Here is a 22,535-nt window from a genome sequence, read left to right on the forward strand (position 1 = left end):
TGTGCCTTCAGTGCTGCCTATAGCAAATTATAGGCTTGTCTGAACGGGTGTGTTTTCAGAGTACGTTTGAAGGTTTCCAGACTCGTGGCATGACGAACCGGCTGAGGGAGAGAGTTCCAAAGGAAAGGGATAGCCCGTGAGAAGTCTTGGATGCGAGAGTGAGAGGAGGTGACTAGGCTGGAGGGTCTCCTGTGAGGAACGGAGGGTCCGGGCGGGGAGGTATCTGGAGATTAAAGAGGAAATGTATGGAGGCGATAGCTTGTGTAGAGCTTTGTATGCAAGTGTGAGAAGTTTAAACTGGATCCTTTGGGCAACTGGTAGCCAATGGAGGGATTGGCAGAGAGGGGAGGTGAGGATCTAGAAGAGAGGTGGATGAGACGGGCAGCAGAGTTTAGTAGGGATTGGAGAGGTGCCAGTCTGCTTTTTGGTAGACCACAGAGTAGGGTGTTGCAGTAGTCAAGACGGGAGATGATTAGGGCATGCACAAGCATTTTAGTTGCTTCTTGTGAAGCACATGGCAGCGGCGGGGTCCAGGAGCACATGGGAGGCCTCTGCAGGATTTAGAGGCTTTCCTCTTCTTAGGTAAGCATCTATTTTTTTTTTCATTTAATTCGTCTTGGGCACACTTTAAATAGAAGTACGCTAACAAATTAACTTTCAGTACATTTTGTTATGGAGACTGCAGATAAATGAAGTACAGGGGGACTTTCACTTCTCCCAAAGCACTACAGCTCCCAGGATGCCTCAGCACGTGAGCGTGAGACCTGCAGCTCTCCTGGGAGCCAGGCAATGCCTACCTCCGCGCTCAGCCATGGGAACTGATCCTGAGTCCCAGAGCCAGACATGGGTGCAGACTTGTCAAGACGCAAGTTCCCAGGACTCGGGAAGAAAAGTGTCTCTCAGGGTTTCTCGTGGGAATTGGAGATGTTCCAAGTACACACAGGCTCCTCTCCCTCTCTCTGTGTGTGTCAGCTCATGCATGGCAGTGAAGGGGTTAAAGAGCCGGTTCTGAGCCAGACAGGTAAACTTGTAAAAGGAGAAGACAGGGGAAGCATTTTCTCCCAGTGCTGCTGCTGCGTGTCATGCCTGGTCTTCCCACGCTGCGCAGAGAGGCGCGGGTCTGTGCTGAGCTGTGGGCCCGCTCGCTCACTGCTCAGAGGTCTGCTGTGCAAACAGAGCGGGGCATTTGGTGTGTATGTGTGTGCCTGGGGAAGTCAATATTTGAGCTAGCTATTTAGCCATGGTGTACGTCTTCTTCCCCGCGCTGCACAAGGAGGACGGTGATCCGGGCCGGACTCTGGTGCCAGGCGGAGGTGAGGAGACGTGTTTACACTGCGGCTTCCGGGCCTGGGAATACAGCGTCTCACACGCCCTGACCCTGGCACCTGAGCCTGGGGAATTTCATCCGCACACAGGATGCTCCTATCCGGCTTTACGGATGGGAAACGTGCGGCTCAACGCCGGACCCCTCGGGTTTTTGTACGGATGAGAGGGGCTTTTCAGATCGACACACAATAGCGAAAAATTGGAAAATGTAGAATGCATACAAGTAAAATGAATATTTCCCCCACAGTAAAATGCACTATAAACTACTTTTTTTCCTATGTTGCTGTCACTTACATTAGGTAGTAAAAAGCTGACAGATCTGACAGATTTTAGACTAGTCCATCTCCTCATGGGGGATTGTTAGCATTTCCTTTATTCATTACAAATGCACTCCCTGGAAATATGCTTTACAAAGATGATGGCCAACTTCCCTACTCGTTTGCACATTATTTTGGCAGTTGAATTGAGCAACTGCAGTTCCGTAAGTGCTTTTGTAAATAAAGAAGCAACTGAGAATCTCCCATGAGGAGATGGTCTAGTCGAAAACCTGTAATATTTTCAATACCTACTGTAAGTGAAAGAAAAAGAAGAAAAAAATAATAAGTGCATTTTACACATTTTTATATATATGTATTTTAAATTATTTATTTATTTTATTTGCAATAGTGGTCCTTTAACTACTTGCTGACTGCTCCATGCCGATTGGCGTGAGCAGTGTGGCAGCCCCAGGACAGGTCCATGCCGATTGGCGTGAGCAGTGCGGCAGCCCCAGGACCGCTCCATGCCGATTGGCGTGAGCAGTGCGGCAGCCCCAGGACCGCTCCATGCCGATTGGCGTGAGCAGTGCGGCAGCCCCAGGACCGCTCCATGCCGATTGGCGAGAGCAGTGCGGCAGCCCCAGGACCGCTCCATGCCCGTTGGCGTGAGCAGTGCGGCAGCCCCAGGACCGCTCCATGCCGATTGGCGTGAGCAGTGCGGCAGCCCCAGGACCGCTCCATGCCGATTGGCGAGAGCAGTGCGGCAGCCCCAGGACCGCTCCATGCCCGTTGGCGTGAGCAGTGCGGCAGCCCCAGGACCGCTCCATGCCGATTGGCGTGAGCAGTGCGGCAGCCCCAGGACCGCTCCATGCCGATTGGAGTGAGCAGTGCGGCAGCCTCAGGACCGCTCCATGCCGATTGGAGTGAGCAGTGCGGCAGCCCCAGGACCGCTCCAAGCCGATTGGCGTGAGCAGTGCGGCAGCCCCAGGACCGCTCCATGCCGATTGGCGTGAGCAGTGCGGCAGCCCCAGGACCGCTCCATGCCGATTGGCGTGAGCAGTGCGGCAGCCTCAGGACCGCTCCATGCCAATTCCCGTGAACGGCCGTCTATGGGGCTAGCAGGAGATCGCACACAGGCTACCCGCGCATCTCCTGCTTGGAAGGAGGAGCTCCGCCTTCAGTCTCCCATCAGCGATCGCCACTCGGAGACTGTTAGACGGCGTCTATAAACATTGGACAGCGCTGTGATCTGCAGCAGCGCTGTACTGGGGACAGCCGTGTGACATGGATGTCCCCCTGGGACACAGGGAAGCGATCCGCGGTGATAGGCTGACAGGGGGAGGGAAAAATTAAAGGAAAATGCAGAATTTTATTGGAAAAATAATCATAAAAATAATTGGCAAAAAAATAAATAAACACTGGGAGAGCGATCAGACCCCACCACAGAGAGCTCTGTTGGTGATGAGAAAAGGGGGGAGGAATCACTTGTGTGCCGACATGTGCAGCCCTGCAGCGAGCACTTAAAGCTGCAGTGGCCCAAATTAAGAAAAGTAGCCTGGTCTTTAGGGCGGTTTAACACTGCGGTCCTCAAGTGGTTAAAGAGGCACCATGGTGGCATGTAGTAAAATTCAGTAAATTATTCAGGGTACCCAGCTTTACGGTCATTTTCCTGGTAGAGAATACTGTATATCTCTAACTCTGGATATTGGTATGCAGCCCCGCCCTCTCAGTGATGTCACAGCCTAGGCTGATTAGCTATCCAGAATTCTGCCCCAGAGCATTCTGGGAGATCAGGTATTTTTCTCTACTGGCTTCTGAATTCTCAGAAACAAACATTCTGCATAGTCGCACCAGACAGGACTAAACATGTCGCCACCTCTGATAAATTTCAGAATTTAAGCCAGGGAGAGGAAAGAGTTTACAATGGGCAAACACTGACTAAATCATTTATAAAGTAATATTGTAAAAAAGAATCTGTTTTACATTATTTTCAGTATAGTTCCGCTTTAAAACAGACCTCAAGTGAGAGGAATATGATTATGTTTCTGACTTAAAGAGGAACTCCAGTGAACATTTTACTGCTGGCAGGTGATGTAGCTGCTGCATGTTTTTTGGCAGTTGGAAACAGCTTTTTCCCACAAAAGTACATACTTTTCTTGTGGGAGGGGTTACTTGTGGGAGGGGTTTCACCACAATATCAGTCATACAGCGCCCCCTGATGGTCTGTCTGTGAAAAGGAATAGATTTATCATGTAAAAGGGGGCATCAGCTACTGATTGGGATAAAGTTCAATTTTTGGTCGGAGTTTCTCTTTAACTTCTTGCCGACCGCTCTACGCCAAGTGGCGTGAACGCAGCGGCAGCCCCAGGACCGATCCACGCCGATTGGCATGAACGGCCTTCTATGGGGATTGCAGGAGCTCCGCCTTCGGTCTCCCATTCATTCTAAATGGATTTGCATGCATCTGAAATAATTCAAATCGATGTCCAATGATGTTAATGGAGGCTAGTTATGTTACTATTTATAAAAGTCAAATTTGAGTTAATTCTCCGGATGTAATCCATTATCTTCAATCTGTCAAAAGCAGGCGTTTTCCCTAAGGTATGGGGATAAGGGGAGGGGGAAAGTTTGCTCTAGTGGCCATACAGGGTAATGCAGCTGCATTTATTCATAATACAGTAGTATTAGGATACCAGACTTACTTGTCTTGAATGCAGAGGTATTGAAGGATATCTGCCACATCCTGAGGGAGGTTCTCTTTAGGCAGTCTGAATTTCAGAGCCCAGTGGCCCACCGTCTGCCTGTCACAATGGCGGCTCAGCAGGCCGATGCACTGCTCCTGAAGCCAGCGGTTCTCTCCCACCGTGGCCTGCAACATGAACAGGACACGTCAGTGGCACGGGTATACATACCTGTTCAGGAGGCTCAATGGGTTAACAGGTGCTGTGAGGCGGAAATATTCTTTACAGAAAACTTGCTGAATTTGTACAATGCATAGGAACACCATTTGTACCTTTGTTTAAAAAAAAATCCCCCAAAAGTTATACCAGGCGAAAATAAACCGATGAGGAACAATTGCATCTATCCTCCTGCTCCTAAAAATTAGATTGCCCACAATTTTATTTTATTTTTAAATCTGCTTCTAAAGTTTTTACTGTGCCATTGTCTCTACTTAATGACCCATGCATTACAGTATGCCATAACTAAAAATCTATAAACTATTGACCCTTTTTATCGCTTTCCTGCTCTCAGAAGCCATTTTGTGCCGGGAAAGTGTTTTATGGTTGTAATCTCTTATCAGTGACGGCTACGCTATAGTCTAACCTTGTTCCGACCCAGACAGGAACTGTCTCTTGCGTACCTGATTTTTAACTCTTTCATGCAGAAAAAGAAAAAAAAAGGAACCCAGCATACTGTGTTTCCCCTAAAATAGGACCTCCCCTGAAAATAAGCTCCCTCCGTCCTCCGGGTGGCATTTTAACCCTGATCATGTCGACAAATGGCGATCTCATCAGAGGGATCCAGAGCCTCCGAGAACCAGAAGAAAAATGCCTGCCCGCGTCTGGACCCCAGGGAAGGCGAGTTAGAAACATTGCCATGCTGCGTTGTCTCTGCATACCTCCTGGCGGCTACCACGAGTCAAACTCGGGATTACCATTCCTGGCTTTTTTTTTTTTTACACCCGAGCCTGACTAGGCGCTATTGCCAAGGAGGATAAACTTTATTTATAAAGTGCTAAAATATTACACAGCGCTGTACAATAGACTGGAGGTAAATAAGCAGCGTATCTGTTGTGCAGATATTTTGAAGCCCTTTATAATGTGAGAGAGCTGGGAGGTATGCAGAGGATACCGGCATCTTCAGTTACCTAATCAGGCTTATTATTGTCAAAGGGCCGCAGCGGTCGTGTCTACTTTCTGCCAGTAATTTAACAGCTGTCTTGGCAAGAGTTTCTGAGGTATCCATTCCCTGGGAAGCTGAGGGGGTCTATGCTGAAGGGACGGCCCTCATGTCATGTTTTGTTTTCCATAACATTTTAGTAAGAGGACTTTTTGGTCCTTTGTAGCCCCTTACACACTCCTAGGAGTTCTGGTTCACCATGAGCATGCTGGGTAGTCTGTAACTCAGGATGGCCCTCACATCAGAGTTCCTGAGGTATCCATTCCCTCAGAAGCTGAAGGGCCGGGCCCCTCACTCATGTCAGATGTTAGCACAAAGCAGGCAGATCACCCCGGTGACCTCTGTGCCCCCCTCACAGCCTGGTACTGATAACATGTTTACTTCACAGATGGGAGGCTGATAGAATTACCTGAACGTGGTCACTCCAGGTCTCCTGTGTCATCGACCTCTGCAAGAGAAAATCGGGGAACCGAAGTGAAAATACCTCAATGAATAAAATTGCTTATTTCTTTTTCCCACAATATTCATTTATAAATGATTAAAGAGAACCCAAAGTGGATCTTCGGAGGGCAGATGGGACACAGTGGCATTTTTCTCTGCCTAATGACATGGCTCTCTGCCCCCCGAGTTTAGCGACAAGAGGTGTCGCTAACTCGGAGGTAAACACAGGGCAGAGGAATTCCCTGTTCGCAACGCCCGCCAGGGGCGTTCCTGCAGGGTTTCCAGAGCTGACATTGGGCAGCTCTCTCCCCCTGGCCACGCCTCCTGCCGCTCCCCCGCCTCCCTGCAAGCTGGATGAGAGAAACACAGTCTCTCAGCATTGTGGCTTGGAGGTAACGAAAGTAAAAGTAGGGCCGTTGCGGCCCACGGGAGCGGCGGTTTTGGCGGCTACCTGATCTGCTCAGCCTTGCGGATGAGGCAGCCTAATTTTTTTTGTCATTTATTGAGCCCACCTCGGGCTCTCTTTAAATCCCTGTTTGTCCACAGTAAAACCTTTCCACTCCCGGATTTACATTCTGAAACTTATCACAGGTGGAGACACTTTTAGTTGTGTCAGGTGATCTCTGCAGAATGTTTGTTTCTGGGAATTCCGAAGCCAGTGAAAATTAAACCTTGTCCCAGAATGCTCTGGGGAGGGGAGGGGGGGCTTTGAGATAGAGAAAATTTCACAAAGCTAATCCGCTTAAGCTAAACATCTCTGGGAGGGGCTGGGTTATATACAATATACAGCAATATATAGGTACAGGAAGTATTACTGATGCGGAAACCAGGAAAATTACAGTAAAAGTGGGTATCCTGAATAATTTACTGCATTTTACTATAAGTCACTACAGGGCATTTAAAAAAACAAAAACAAAACCCCTGCATTGTGAGCTGTGTGGCTACGTTTCTACTAGTGCGATGCGACGGAAAATACGCAAACGAATTTGCATGCGGATGCGAATTGGTACGCGTTTGTATGCAAATGTTAATGCAAAAACACGTTAAAATTTGCGTCTTTTTGTAAGTATGTGATTTTAACCATGTCAGTGCCTGCGTGTTTTTACATTAATTTTACGCAAAAACGTGTGCAAATTCGCACGGAAAATTTGCATGGCGAAAATGCATGTGATTTTCCTATTACATACGTTACAGGCGAATCGCACACTAGCCTTGCGGTGTGCGAATTCTGAGGCTCTGCTGTGCAGATTTTTTGGGCTAGTGGAAACAGGCCCATTGACTATCATTGGCTATGGCTAAGCGAATCTGCATGCAGAAAACACAGGCAGATTCGCTCTAGTGGAAACGGGCCCTAAAAGCTGTAAACAAAAGGTTGACTGTAGGCACGTTACTGTAATGGTAGCATCAATAGATAAATACATTTTGCAAAATGAACAAAAAAATGCTTATTTGCATTAAAGTGTATCTGAGACAAGAAGCGTCTCGGGTTCCATACTTAGCTGGGGCTCCCTTAAAGAGACTCCGTAACAAAAATTGCATCCTGTTTTATATCATCCTACAAGTTCCAAAAGCTATTCTAATGTGTTCTGTCTTACTGCAGCACTTTCTGCTATCACAGTCTCTGTAATAAATCAATGTATCTTTCCCCTGTCAGACTTGTCGGCCTGTGTCTGGAAGGCTGCCAAGTTCTTCAGTGCTGTGGTTCTGCTATGAACTCCCCCTTCCAGGCCCCTCTATGCACACTGCCTGTGTATTGTTTAGATTAGTGCAGCTTCTCTCTGCTCTATTATCTTTTACAAGCTGGATAAATTGTCCTCTGAGCTGGCTGGGCTTTCACATACTGAGGAATTACAGACAAAGGCAAAGCTGTTTGCAGGAAGAAAAGAGCAGCCTGAAACTTCAGTGCATGAGAGATGCAGGGGGAAAGAAACACACAAATGATCTCTTGAGATTCAAAAGGAAGGGTGTATACAGCCTGCTTGTGTATGGATGTATTTTCTATGTGTGGACATACTGTACATCAACCTACTTCCTGTTTTGGTGGCCATTTTGTTTGTTTATAAACAAACTTTTTAAAACTGTTTTTAACCACTTTTAATGCGGCGAGGAGCGGCGAAATTGTGACAGAGGGTAATAGGAGATGTCCCCTAACGCACTGGTATGTTTACTTTTGTGCGATTTTAACAATACAGATTCTCTTTAAGCCCCCTTAGGACAGCTCGTTCCTCACCATCTCCCTGGGTGGCTCTGGTCCCTGGCAATACAGCCCTGAAAGTCTGGCCGAGTCGTGCTTTGTTGCACATGTGTGGCCTGGCCAGACGCGCTCCCCCTTCGCGCTCCTGTTTCTGGGAGCAATATGCAACTGTGCAATAGTACTGCTTTGGGGCTAAATTTCTGGGGACCGGAGCCACCCGGGGAGCCGGCGGGGTACAAGCGGCCCTAACAAGGCTTAAGGAAGCCCCAGGTAAGTATAGAGCCTGAGAAGCTTCTCATCTCAGGTTCCCTTTAACAAGAATTGCTTTGAGATTAGCTCAGCGAGATCACTGAGCAGCACACTGTACCAGATCACTAAACCACAAACGAGCATAAAGCTATGAACCCACAGCCAGATGGATCGAGGATCTCCACCGACGTGCAATCGTTCCCCGATCCATCTGGCCCAATCTGCAAGCATTATTGGCGGCCACAACAAACGATCATGTATACGACCGTTTACACGATCGCGGCAAGTTACTGCGAACGTCAATGGGGATCGAATTGATCCTCCGCAGTATCCTCATGGCGGTTATTTAAAGACGAGCGATTTCACCGGTAGTCTACGTCCTGAAACATTGTATGATGAATTTTCATTCATGTTACGCGATATCGGGAAAAATATTGTTTGCCACAAAAAAAAAAAAATAATCCGAAAAATCCTGTCGTGGGAATGGACCTTTATTGTTCAGCATCCAACTCTGCCCTTCACCCCCTTCTGCTGCACTATAAGCACTATAGCCCAGCAGCGTGTCTGCACAGGGATCTTTCCTAAAACTGTCACCCAGAACAATCACTAATCATTTCTCCAGGTCTCTAGTGGGACCTCATAGTGGTTATGCTGGCATTATTTCCACACCGAATGATAATCCTGCTTCTTTATAACAGGTGGTTAACCTGATGCAAATAATTCAAGCTAGTATGTAAATTGTCTGCCATTTGGGAACTGGGGAATCACATATATATATATATATATATATATATATATATATTCAAATTCGTACTAGATATATTCTAATGTTCTTAATTTATAAAGTGCCGTTTCAAGTGATCAGATGACGGCAGCGACTCCCAAAAGCTAATCCTATAATAAAATGGACCTGAACTCTTGCACAGGACAGAAGGAAGACACAGAGAAATGCACCCTGTATGTATTTAGAGAGAAGAGCCTGTCTAATTCCCCCTCATCTGTGTCTAATCTCAGCTGTAATTTGATCTCTCAGCTGTATCAGCTCAGGAATCTCCACTGCCACAGCAGAGCTGTTAATTTGTAAACACAGGATGTCAATCCTATGTCTGCTTCCATGAAAGCAGGGAGTAGACACACAGCCGATTTATTGCAGGATTTGTATCGGCTGTAACAAAGAAATGTTTTTCTTTAAAGGTTATTATGCTGTTGCTTGTTTTAGACCAGAGAGGAGGTTCTGAGTTAAGGTGACCTTTATTGCAAACAGAGCAGGAAGTTGAAAAGGGAAAAGATATGAAGATGGTGTTGGAGTGTATTTAAATAGTCATATGTGACCATTCATTGACTCCTTTATCTTTCTGCTCGATCTTCCTCTGCTGCTCCCATCTGTCAAGCTCTTCAATGGCTGCCAATTAACCAGAGAATTCATTTCACACTTCTTAAAGTGAACCTCCAGACTAAAACGATACTCAGCAGCACTGAAAAGGCTTGGTGTTTCTTTAACAGTTTCACAGCATTAGAACTTTGTTTTTCTTACATAAGCCTTATTTTTAGCTGCACAAAGGCTTAAGCTCCGCCCCATCAAAGAAATCTGCCCAGGCTTTTTTCCCTGATGCTGTGCTAAGCATGATGGGATCTCCTATGTTATTTGCATTGCCTAGCAACTGGGAGGGATGATCAGGACACAGGACAGTTGGAACTGTGTCTCATGCTCCTTGTCACCTCCTTTCAACCAAAAAGATGGCTGCCCTCATGAAATCAAACATTTGCCTGTTCTTTTAAAACAGGGTAGGCAAGAGATTATATTACCTATTTATTTTAATTAACGTAACTAATGTAACCTAATTACAGTATGTTTGTTTAGGCTGAAGTTCCTCTTTAACCTCCTGAGCGATAATCCCGAGCTGAGCTCGGGGTATATCGCGCAGGAGGATTTCTCAGGCCCTGGTGGGCCGATTTGCATAATTTTTTTTTGTTACACGCAGCTAGCACTTTGCTAGCTGCGTGTAACTTCCGATCGCCGCCGCTCGCCGCCGATCCGCCGCCGCTCGCCGTGCAGCCCCCCCTTCCCCGACCCCTTGCGCAGCCTGGCCAATCAGTGCCAGGCAGCGCTGAGGGGTGGATCGGGACTCCCTCCGACGTAACGACGTCCATGACATCGGTGACGTCATCCCGCCCCGTCGCCATGGCGACCGAGGAAGCCCAGCAGGAAATCCCGTTCTGAACGGGATTTCCTGCTTACTCTGATCGCCGAAGGCGATCGGAGTGGGTGGAGGGATGCCGCTGCGCTGCGGCTATCATGTAGCGAGCCCTGGGCTCGCTACATGATTTAAAAAATAAAAAATTTAAAAAAATAGTGCTGCGCCACCTCCTGGGCGATATAATTGTATCGCCCAGAGGGTTAAAGGGAAGGTTCAGGGACTGTTTAAAAAAAATAAAAATCCGCATCCACTTACCTGGGGCTTCAGTAGTTCTGAGCCTGCGCAGTAAAGCTCGGAGGACGTCAGATGACGTCAGCGCGCCGCCGTGAGGCGCATTTTGGAACGCGGAAGGAGCCCGACCTGGCCAGGTCGGGTCGGCCACCGGAGACCACCGGCAGCCTGCGGAGCGGCGCCGAGGGCACCTCCTGCCTGCCACGGGCTGGAGGAAGCCCCAGGTAAGTGGATGCGGATTTTTATTTTTTTTAAACAGTCCCTGAACCTTCCCTTTAAAGTACATACACAAGTCAAACGACCGGTCGTTTGGACGTCTAATCGGGCGTGTGTACAAACGATCTTTCAGCTGATAAGACTGGATTTGACTGAGGCACAAAGCGGATCCGTCAAAACCAGTGTTATCAGATGAACAACCGTTTGTACACACGCCCGATTTGACGTCCAAACATAGTTACATTTATTTGTGTTGAAAAAAGACATACGTCCATCGAGTTCAACCAGAGAACAAAGTACAACACCAGCCTGCTCCCTCACATATCCCTGCTGATCCAGAGGAAGGCACAATACCAGCCTGCTCCCTCACATATCCCTGCTGATCCAGAGGAAGGCAAAAAACCCTTACAAGGCATGGTCCAATTAGCTCCAAAAGGGAAAAAAATCCTTCCTGACTCCAGATGGCAATCACGACCGGTCGTTTGGAACAATCAGACCTTAACCCTAACCTACAAAGCTCTCCCCAATGTCTCTCCCCTGTACATCTTCTCACTATTTTCCAGATACCAACCCAGTCGCAATCTCAGATCTGATTGAAAATTTGTGATAACAGAGGCGCCAAATTAGAGTAAAAGCATCTAAAATCAGTTTAAAAGGAGGGGGGTTGGTGGATACCACCCTCAGGTATATAAAGACCAGCCAATAAGCCGTTATATATGAATAAATATAATTTATTATAGATCTCCAGGCATGCAACGCGTTTCACGGGTCAAATGCCCGCTTCATCAGGCAATCAGTGTTGGAGACACACGAAGCTGTATCGATTGTAGGTGCTGAGCTTGACAATCGATACAGCTTCGTGTGTCTCCAACACTGATTGCCTGATGAAGCGGGCATTTGACCCGTGAAACGCGTTGCATGCCTGGAGATCTATAATAAATTATATTTATTCATATATAACGGCTTATTGGCTGGTCTTTATATACCTGAGGGTGGTATCCACCAACCCCCCTCCTTTTAAACTGATTTTAGATGCTTTTACTCTAATTTGGCGCCTCTGTTATCACAAATTTCCAATCTGATCCAGTCCACCCTTGGTGGAGGGGTGTATCCCCATCTGTTTCCTGTCTACAGAGAGCGACTTCTTAATACCTGAGTGGGGTCAGGTTACAATTCTCCCCACCTGCACTTCCAGTGGTTGCCTTTGTGGTAACCCAGACTTGTGAGTATATTACTTGTCATTTTAATATTATTACTCAATTTTTGACATACTACACTATATTGGGCTCTCGGTTTCAATTTTTATATTTTTCCAAGCAATCTCAGATCTGCACACAGCCTTCTTCTGTCCTCCTCTAGAATCACCTCCTTGCATTCACATATGCAAGATTTCTCACGCGCTTCATCCCTCCTCTGGAATCCCATTCCACAACACATTTGTCACTCCCCAACCATTGATATCTTTTAACGTTCCCTTAAATCTCCCCATTTCCAACAAGCATACGCTCGACCTTAGGCCAGTTCCCCTTTGACCTCTGGCCAAGTTGCACTCCTACTAAATAACCTAAATAAATGCTGCCGCCTCTAGGTATGAATATCGTATATTGCCCCACCTCTTGTCTTCCCCCCAATTCCTTTAGATTGTAAGCTCACAAGGGCAGGGCTCACTCACCCTTTTATGTCTTGAAATTTGTTACACATTTTATTCATTGTGTTACTTTTGTCACTATAATTACCAATTCTGAATTTTGTACCAATTCTGTATCTTGTATATTGGTGTATAGCATTGTCTGTATTATTATTTACTGCACGTTTGTTTCTTACTTTGTACAGCGCCATGGAATATGTTGGTGGTTTAATAATATGTGCATGGCATAAAATATAGAACTCACCTCTACAAATCTCTTGTACATGAGATATTTCAGGGTGCCCAGGTGACGCTGGTTTATTATATTCGAACAGAGTGCTGTCAATAAACAAATGTGGCAGTTAAACAAACAAACAAAAACAAAAAACAAGGAAGAGTATCAGCATAACATAAAATATTACAAATCATTAGTTGCCAGAACTCTGAATATTTTGGTTTAACATGCAGCCCTATTGTTTGCGAGTGGAGTACTGTTAAACCATGCTTTTTGGTTGTTTTCGAGGTGCTTGTAACCCGTAACAACAAAAATATGTAATACAAAACAGGATTGTATAATTTGTACAAGGAGACTACTTTGTTTGTGTCTCTGAAATGTAGTCGCTTGTAAGTAGTGGACTGTCTGTGGAATATAGTTTCCTAAACCTCAAGCACAATCCAGCTAACGTTTGGATAACTGAACCCAAGGTGTAACTACATAAAGGGATCATTGGCCTTTCTCCAGCTATGCAGAGGATGGAATACTACCCTGGTGCCCCCTCCAATGAGCACAGAGAGGTGGAGAAGCTTCCCCACCACACACACACTAGTCCCAAAAAACCTCCTCCAGTGGTTCCCCCCCCCCCCCCCCACCCCACCCTATTGTAGAGTACTATACAACAGGATGCATGATCCAGGTACAATCCTGGCCGTTCTTGCAGAATAAACCTGATTCTGATGATGGAGGGGGGAGTGCCACAGTAACCTCAGTAGGTGCCACCACTGGGTCTTCTCTTACTGGCTGCTGCCCACATGCGCGACCTCCATCACATCTCTGTTGTCGAGGTGTTCCTGCTCAGCTCTTGATCTCATTCTCCACTGCAGATATTTATTTATTGCATTTACAAAGCGCCAACATATTACGCAGCGCTGGACATTAGTTTAGGTTACAGACAATATTTAGGGGTGACATACAGCAACATGACAACACAGGAATACAAGAAAGACCACAGTATGAGTACAAGGTAATGCTTAGTCAGTCACTGGATGGGAGCATGGAGATTAGGCAAGTTAGGTTCACTCAAATGCATAGCATGGGTTCACAGTAATGGAGGTGCATGATCAGGTAGGACACACAAGAAGGAGGACCCTGCCCAAAGGCTTACAATCTAGAGGGAGAGGTAGGGACACGAGAGGTAGGGGACCAGAGTTCAGCTGTGGGTTTAGAGCACTTGTGAGGGGTAGTAGGCCAGAGTGAAAAGGTGAGTTTTGAGGGCCTTCTTGAAGATGTTGAAGGAGGGGGCTGCCCTAATGGGTGGAGGTAGGGAGTTCCATAGTGTTGGAGCAGCTCTTGAGAAGTCCTGGAGGCGTGCATGGGACTGGGTGATGCGGGGGGCGGTTAGGCGAAGTTCATTGGAAGAGCGGAGTGAGCGGCTAGGTGTGTACCTCTGAGTAAGATCGGAAATGTAGGTTGGACAGGTTTTGTGGACAGATTTGTAGGTCAGACACAGTATCTTGAATCTGATTCTGGACCGGATAGGAAGCCAGTGGAGGGATTCACAGAGGGAAGCCAGCGTGGTGGAACGATGGGAGGAGTGGATAATTCTGGCTGCCGCATTCATGATGGACTACAGCGGGGCTATTAGGGTCATAGGGAGACCAGACAGAAGGGCATTGCAGTAGTCGAGGTGGGAAATTATGAGGGCATGGATGAGGAGTTTGGTGGTGGCAGAGGTCAGGAAAGGGCGAATCTTACAGATGTTACAAAGGTGGAAGTTACAGGACTTTGTGAGGTTTTGGATGTGGGGAGTGAAGGAGAGTGCGGAGTCCAGGGTGACACCCAGAAAGCGGGCTTGAGAGGTAGGGCAAATGGTAGTGTGGTTAACAGTGACATGCACATCTGGGAGGTTCAGGGAATATGAACTACATCTTGGCAATGGAGAGCAAGAGCCAGAGAGAGGCCAGAGATGGTCAGCAGCAGAAGACCCAGTCACACGGGTGAAGAGAAGAGGCTGGATGTAGGACCAGGAGGCGGAGCTATGGCCTTCCCTCTCCAGCTCGCGCACTCTGCTTCATATATGTGGTTCTGCATCACTTAAAAATACTAAAACCACGTCAGTCTTGCAGTCAGAATGTCCGTGCGTACACACACCTAATTTTCATGACCAATTTTAACACCTCCATGTAGTATGAGATCTAACCTACACAATCTGTTCATAGTTTTCAAAATATCTCATGGAGGTAGAAAATTGGCCAATCAAAATGTGATGTCTGTACCAAGCTTTACTAAGACTGGCGGTTTAATAAACCATCCAGTTAGGTCGTGGTCAACCAGATCTACTTGAATTTTGTGATTGACTAAACGTAACCTAAATGTCGGGGGCCAATAGACAGCTAACAGATTAAAGCATACCTTAAATGAGGTATATGGAGGCTGACATATTTATTTCCTTTTAAACAATACTAGTGGCCTGCTGATCCTCTGCCTCTAATACATTAAGGCTACTTACACACCAGGACGTTGCGTTTAGGGGACGTTATAGGGCACATAACGTGCCCCTAACGCAACGCCTGGTGGTGTTGGAGCAGGACGCTACCAAGAGCCGCGTTACAAGCAGCTCTTGGTGCGCCTGCTTTGCCGGAGGCACTGCGGAGACCACGTGAGCGAAGCTCTCCGCATCACGTGGTCCCGCCAGCCAATCCGCGGCCGCTCCAGGATGTAAACACTGCAAGTGTAGTGAATAGTAAGCAGCCATGTGCCTGGCTAAGTAGCGGCCTCTCCCCGCCTCATCTCCGCCCATAAAATGAAAAAAAAAAACTCTACTGAGCATGTGCAAACAGTAAAGTACTGCATGCAGTACGTTATGTAACGCAACGTATGCACTGTGAACAGCCCATTGATTTTTCATTGCTGTGAGTTAGGCTGCGTTACAGGCTGCTCTAACGTGCGCCTGTAATGTCCCACTGTGAAAGCAGCCTAATCCATAGACCCTGAACAAGCATGCAGATTACATGTTTCTGACTGAAGTCTGACTGGATTAGCTGCATGCTTGTTCCAGGTGTGATTTAGACACTACCTGAATATCAGCAGGACTGCCAAGCAACCAGTATTGTTGAAAAAGTAATAAATGGGACGGTCACCATACGCTTCTCTCTTCAGATTCCCTGTAAACCAAAGTGATTGATTTTGCCTGAAAAAAAAATTGATGTGCATAACTTAAATTCCCTACCATAGTCAATAGTCCCTACCACAGATCAGTGTAGATGTAGGCTCATTTTACTGATTTCTTTTAGTGGTGGGAGGAACCAATGAGCTGGTCAGTACGTTTTTAGGTAGCGAGAAGAAACTGGAGTGCTCGGAGAAAACCCAAGCAAACACATGGTGAACGTATTCACTTTGTGTAGACGGTCTTCAACCCAGATATTTGGTCCAATAAACCCAGCACAGCATAGTGTCAACCACTACACTGCTGTACAACTATCTTTAAATAAATGACACCCAATACCACCTCCAACAATCATGACAGGTGACCTACCTCCAATATCTGTGCCCTTATACCTGGAAACATGTGCATGTCTGGTTACTGGAGGCATCGCAGAGGCGTACGAGAGGAATCACCGCCGGGAGACTTGGGCGCAGGATACAGCCGGTATTATACTGCTTCTGCACAGGTTCCCGGCAACTTTAAAGGATACCCCAAGTGAACTGTGACATGATGAGATAGACATGTGTATGTACAGTGCCTAGCACACTAATAACTAGGCTGTGTTCCTTTTTTTCTTTCTCGGTCTGAAAGAGTTAAATATCAGGTATGTAAGTGGCTGACTCAGTCCTGACTCAGACAGGAAGTGACTACAGTGTGACCCTCACTGATAAGAAATTCCAACTAGAAACCACTTTCAGAAAATGGCTTCTGTGAGCAAGAAAGAGATAAAAAGGGGAAATTCTTATCAGTAAGGGTCACACTGAAGTCACTTCCTGTCTGAGTCAGGACTGAGTCAGCCACTTACATACCTGATATTTAACTCTTTCAAGAGAAAGAAAAAAAGGAACACAGCCTAGTTATTTGTGTGCTAGGCACCGTACATACACATATCTCATCATGTCACTTCGGGTATCCTTTAAATACTATTCCTCCTCCAGGCCGCCATGGATGGTGGCGAATGAAATAATTTGGCTTTCAGGAATTGCCGGAGGCCGAATTATAGTGTTTTATAATTAACTATAGCTCCGTCTTCTGACGGCACTGAAGTTACTCACTGTGCGACGCTGTAGCCAGAAATCCTGAGCTGGAATGAAAGTGTTCATCGCAGAGCAGAGAGAGTGATGATACAGGGGGCTGTGGGAACCAGCGGTGAATGGCAGAGCTGTTTACACAGGCCGTGTGGAGAGTATCAGGTGTGCATATGAGATGTCAGGGTAACACTGCTAAGTACCAGCATATCGGCGGTCACAGGTGTGTGAAGGATCCGCGCTGAGCATGGTGGCCGCTACACAAGTTACAAACCTGGGAAATTTACAGCAATGTTTCTGCTTATGGATGTGATATGAAGCGTGAGGGAAACACTCGGATACATGAGCGGCGTAGAGCTACTGAAGCCGGGAGGGGGGAGAGATTCATGCTTGCTTCAGTAGTAAAAGGTCTCTGGATGGTCCTGAAGCTTCCTGGACCCTAGAAGACCCACTGTTCCGAAGCAGGCTTCCTCTTCATCTCCTGGACTCGCTCGGGGCTGTGGATGAGCACACCCAGACTGAGCATGTGCAAGCAAGTTGTGCACATGCCCAGTAGAGCAAAGCCACACCCTTACTTGCGCATGTCTAGTCCAGATGTGCTTGTCCATGGCCAAAAGAAACCCTGGCTAGCTTTTGTTGAATAGATATAGAGGGATCCTGCGCTGGAACGGTGGGCTGTAAATGCCCATACCCACTAAACGAGTTTCACAGGATATTTTGCGCAACAAACAATTTTCTTTTTGCGTCAACAAGCGGTCGGGGAGAAAATGGCGGCAGCATGTCATTGTACACAGAACATGCCTCTATGTTCTATTAAGATTTGACAAACACAACTCGGGTTTTTTTTAAAGCCTCGTCTACACGAGGAGATGTGGAGGCGATGTTCCTTATCAATCGAGCCGCTGATGCGATTCGATTGATAAGATCCGTCAGGTCCAATTTTGCCGCCGCCGATTCCCTGCTCGTTCCCCACGAGGGGACAATGGCAGGGAATTGAGCGGAAGATAAGCGGCGCGGCGACGAGGGCGGATCGAATCCGACACACGCGCGGGCGAGCAGGGATGTGGAAGAGGTGATCCGGCGGCTAATCGAGCCGCCGGATCGCCTCGTGTAGATCCAGCTTAACAGATTTACTTAAAACAATGCAAACTGCTTGACTGCCCTGCTGATCCTCTGATTCTAATACTTTCAGCCATAGAAGAAAGACGCAGATCAGGTGCTCTGACTGAAGTCCGACTGGACCAGCCCCATGCTTGTTTCAGGTGTACATTTGAAAACGCTGCAAGATAATTTTGGCGTAGCGTACACACAAACAAAATGTGTTAAGGGCGCATAAAATAGCGGTAGTAGAATATCGGTAAATGTACCGATACTCTACTAACTGAAACAGAGAAATATCAGTAATATTTGCCTATATTTTACAATGACCTACCTTCAATTATTAACCCCCCCCCCCCTTTCAACGGGGAAACTAACAACCCCCACCGGACAACTAATTGCCCCCAATGGGAAACCAATAGCACCCCCTGGTGGTGCCTAACCTTAAAGGGACACTTAAGTAAAAAAAAAAAAAAATTAGTTTTCCTCACCTGGGGCTTCCAATAGCCCTCGCCGTCTCCCTCCGATCCTCCTGGCCCCGCCGGCAGCCACTTCCTGTTTCGGTGACAGGAGCTGGCAGGCTGGGGACGCGAGTGATTCTTCGCGTTCCTGGCCACAATAGCGCCATCTATGCTGCTATAGCATATATCATATACCACATAGCAGCATAGAGGGTGCTAATGTGTCTGGGAAAGCGAAGAATCACTCGCGTCCCCAGCCTGTCAGCTCCTGTCACCGAAACAGGAAGTGGCTGCCGGCGGGGCCAGGAGGATCGGAGGGAGACAGCGAGGGCACCGGACAGCTGCAGGGGGCTATTGGAAGTCCTAGGTGAGTAAAACTCATTTTTTTTTGTTTGACTTAAGTGTCCCTTTAACACTAACACACACACACACACACTACACACACACACACTACACACACACACACACCACACACACTATACACACACTATACACACACTATACACACACTATACACACAAACACACCACACCCACACACTATATACACACACACACACACACACACACACACACACACATTAGCTGCTTCATGATTCAGCCACTACTGCAGCCAAAGAAATCACAAGGACTGCCAGGCAACTGGTATTGATTAAAAGGAAACAAATATGGCAGCCTCCGTATACCTCTCATTCTGTTGTCAGACAGCTAAAACTACAGATGCTCACTGAGCAACCAAAATAAATCCATTTCTGGAGAGTAAAGCTGTCAATAAAGCGATAATAATCAGGAAAGATAGTAAGAACAGTGGAAGATGTACTCTGCATGCTGCAGTAAGAAAGACATGGATTTATATACAGCTAGAAATGGGTTTGTAGCTGCAGTCATGTGACCCAAGACACGCCCACTCACATGGATCCAGTTGGTAGAGATCAAGTAGTCGTAGCGCCAGCTTACTGATGGCCTTTGGGTTGGCCTTGTGCGGTTTCACAGGTGGAAGTCCCTTGTATTCCCTGTAAGGTGATCAACAAACAAGGTAATTAAAGGGCAACTCTGGACAAACATGCAAAAACACCCTTAAAGTGAAACTGTACTGTCGCCATCTTGTGCTGTCTGTATCTACCTACCAAATCCTTAAATCAGTTTCTCTGCCCTTGGGGCGCACCTTCTGCACAACATATAAGTAAGGCTCAGTGTCAGACATATGGCTCCCTGCCTCCCAGCGCAAAAATGTGGTGTTCATCTTTCTCGTCTCCAAACATCGGCACCATCCAATGCACCTCAAAGAGGACAGCAGAACTTACTTTCTTCTACAGCCAGTTGTGCTTTCCATCATAGCCATATCTTTCTCATAGACAGAACCCCTGCTTCCTACTGTAGTCAGTGCCCTACCTGCTGCTGAAGCCAGCACCAATGTCCCCTACTGTCACCAGCGCCCGAGTACTCGACTGTATCCACCGCCCATGTCCCCTACTGTATCCACCGCCCATGTCCCCTACTGTAGCCAGCGCCCATGTCCCCTACTGTAGCCAGCACCAATGTCCCCTACTGTCACCAGCGCCCGAGTACTCGACTGTATCCACCGCCCATGTCCCCTACTGTATCCACCGCCCATGTCCCCTACTGTATCCACCGCCCATGTCCCCTACTGTAGCCAGCGCCCATGTCCCCTACTGTAGCCAGCACCAATGTCCCCTACTGTCACCAGCGCCCGTGTACCCTACTGTAGCTAGCCCCGTGTCCCCTACTGTAGCCAGCGCCCATGTACTCTACTGTATCCACCGCCCATGTCCCCTACTGTATCCACCGCCCATGTGCCCTACTGTATCCAGCGCCCATGTCCCCTACTGTATCCACCGCCCATGTGCCCTACTGTATCCAGCGCCCATGTCCCCTACTGTAGCCAGCGCCCATGTGCCCTACTGTATCCAGCGCCCATGTGCCCTACTGTTATCCAGCGCCCATGTGCCCTACTGTAGCTAGCCCCCGTGTCCCCTACTGTAGCCAGCGCCCATGTACTCTACTGTATCCAGCGCCCATGTCCCCTACTGTAGCCAGCGCCCATGTCCCCTACTGTCACCAGCGCCCGTGTACCCTACTGTAGCTAGCCCCCGTGTCCCCTACTGTAGCCACCGCCCATGTGCCCTACTGTATCCAGCGCCCATGTCCCCTACTGTAGCCAGCGCCCATGTCCCCTACTGTCACCAGCGCCCGTGTCCCCTACTGTAGCTAGCCCCCGTGTCCCCTACTGTAGCCAGCGCCCATGTACTCTACTGTATCCACCGCCCATGTCCCCTACTGTATCCACCGCCCATGTGCCCTACTGTATCCAGCGCCCATGTCCCCTACTGTATCCACCGCCCATGTGCCCTACTGTATCCAGCGCCCATGTCCCCTACTGTAGCCAGCGCCCATGTGCCCTACTGTATCCAGCGCCCATGTGCCCTACTGTATCCAGCGCCCATGTGCCCTACTGTAGCTAGCCCCCGTGTCCCCTACTGTAGCCAGCGCCCATGTACTCTACTGTATCCAGCGCCCATGTCCCCTACTGTAGCCAGCGCCCATGTCCCCTACTGTCACCAGCGCCCGTGTACCCTACTGTAGCTAGCCCCCGTGTCCCCTACTGTAGCCACCGCCCATGTGCCCTACTGTATCCAGCGCCCATGTCCCCTACTGTAGCCAGCGCCCATGTCCCCTACTGTCACCAGCGCCCGTGTCCCCTACTGTAGCCAGCACCAATGTCCCCTACTGTCACCAGCGCCCGAGTACTCGACTGTATCCACCGCCCATGTCCCCTACTGTATCCACCGCCCATGTCCCCTACTGTAGCCAGCGCCCATGTTCCCTACTGTAGCCAGCGCCCATGTTCCCTACTGTAGCCAGCGCCCATGTCCCCTACTGTATCCAGCGCCCATGTCCCCTACTGTAGCCAGCGCCCATGTCCCCTACTGTAGCCAGCGCCCATGTCCCCTACTGTAGCCAGCGCCCATGTCCCCTACTGTAGCCAGCGCCCATGTGCCCTACTGTAGCCAGCACCCATGTCCCCTACTGTAGCCAGCGCCCATGTCCCCTACTGTAGCCAGCGCCCATGTACCCTACTGTAGCCAGCGCTCATGTCCCCTACTGCAACCAGCACCCACGTCCCCTACTGTAGCCAGCGCCTATGTGACCTACTGTAGCCAGCGCCCATGTGCCCTGCTGTAGCCAGCGTCCATGTGCCCTGCTGTAGCCAGCGCCCATGTGCCCTGCTGTAGCCAGCGCCTATGTCCCCTACTGTAGCCAGCGCCTATGTCCCCTACTGTAGCCAGCGCCTATGTCCCCTACTGTAGCCAGCGCCCATGTCCCCTACTGTAGCCAGCGCCCATGTCCCCTACTGTAGCCAGCGCCCATGTGCCCTGCTGTAGCCAGCGTCCATGTGCCCTGCTGTAGCCAGCGTCCATGTGCCCTGCTGTAGCCAGCGCCCATGTGCCCTGCTGTAGCCAGCGCCCATGTGCCCTGCTGTAGCCAGCGCCCATGTGCCCTGCTGTAGCCAGCGCCCATGTCCACTGCTGTCGTCAGTGCTCTTACCGAAACATGGGCAATAGCTTTTAACAGGAACATAAGACTTAGAGGTGATCCAGCATGGTATAAATTACAGTAGAGTCTGGGTTATCCAGCACTGACGGTGATCGGCTGATGCCGGATAAGTGGGCTTTGTGGTTGCTGGAGATTTAATGTTAAAAATAGGCCCAGTTATATGACATAGTATATACATACCATGAACTGTGTATTAAAATATATTAATTGAAATTATATTAAACTTGGGGGAGCCATGGAACCCAGTATAGCAAAGCCCACCAACAGCCTAAGAAGTTGGCCTTTACCATTGTGAGTGCTGCCGGCGCTTTG

General features: G+C 48.4%; 1 protein-coding gene across 5 annotated transcripts in view; it reads right to left on the reverse strand.

Moving 5' to 3' along the window:
* EXD3 (exonuclease 3'-5' domain containing 3) overlaps positions 1 to 22,535 on the reverse strand; it is a 470,687-nt gene that overhangs the window by 302,827 nt on the left and 145,325 nt on the right. For all 5 annotated transcript variants that reach the window (XM_068248968.1, XM_068248969.1, XM_068248970.1 and 2 more), the window contains 4 exons: positions 19,560 to 19,660; positions 12,905 to 12,978; positions 5,893 to 5,931; positions 4,286 to 4,452 (listed from right to left, as the gene is read on the reverse strand). In XM_068248968.1, the coding sequence (XP_068105069.1) occupies positions 4,286 to 4,452; positions 5,893 to 5,931; positions 12,905 to 12,978; positions 19,560 to 19,660 (381 nt within the window). The remainder of the gene's footprint in view (positions 1 to 4,285; positions 4,453 to 5,892; positions 5,932 to 12,904; positions 12,979 to 19,559; positions 19,661 to 22,535) is intronic.

Source organism: Hyperolius riggenbachi, chromosome 8 (assembly GCF_040937935.1).
Source record: "Hyperolius riggenbachi isolate aHypRig1 chromosome 8, aHypRig1.pri, whole genome shotgun sequence".
Lineage (NCBI taxonomy): Eukaryota > Metazoa > Chordata > Amphibia > Anura > Hyperoliidae > Hyperolius > Hyperolius riggenbachi.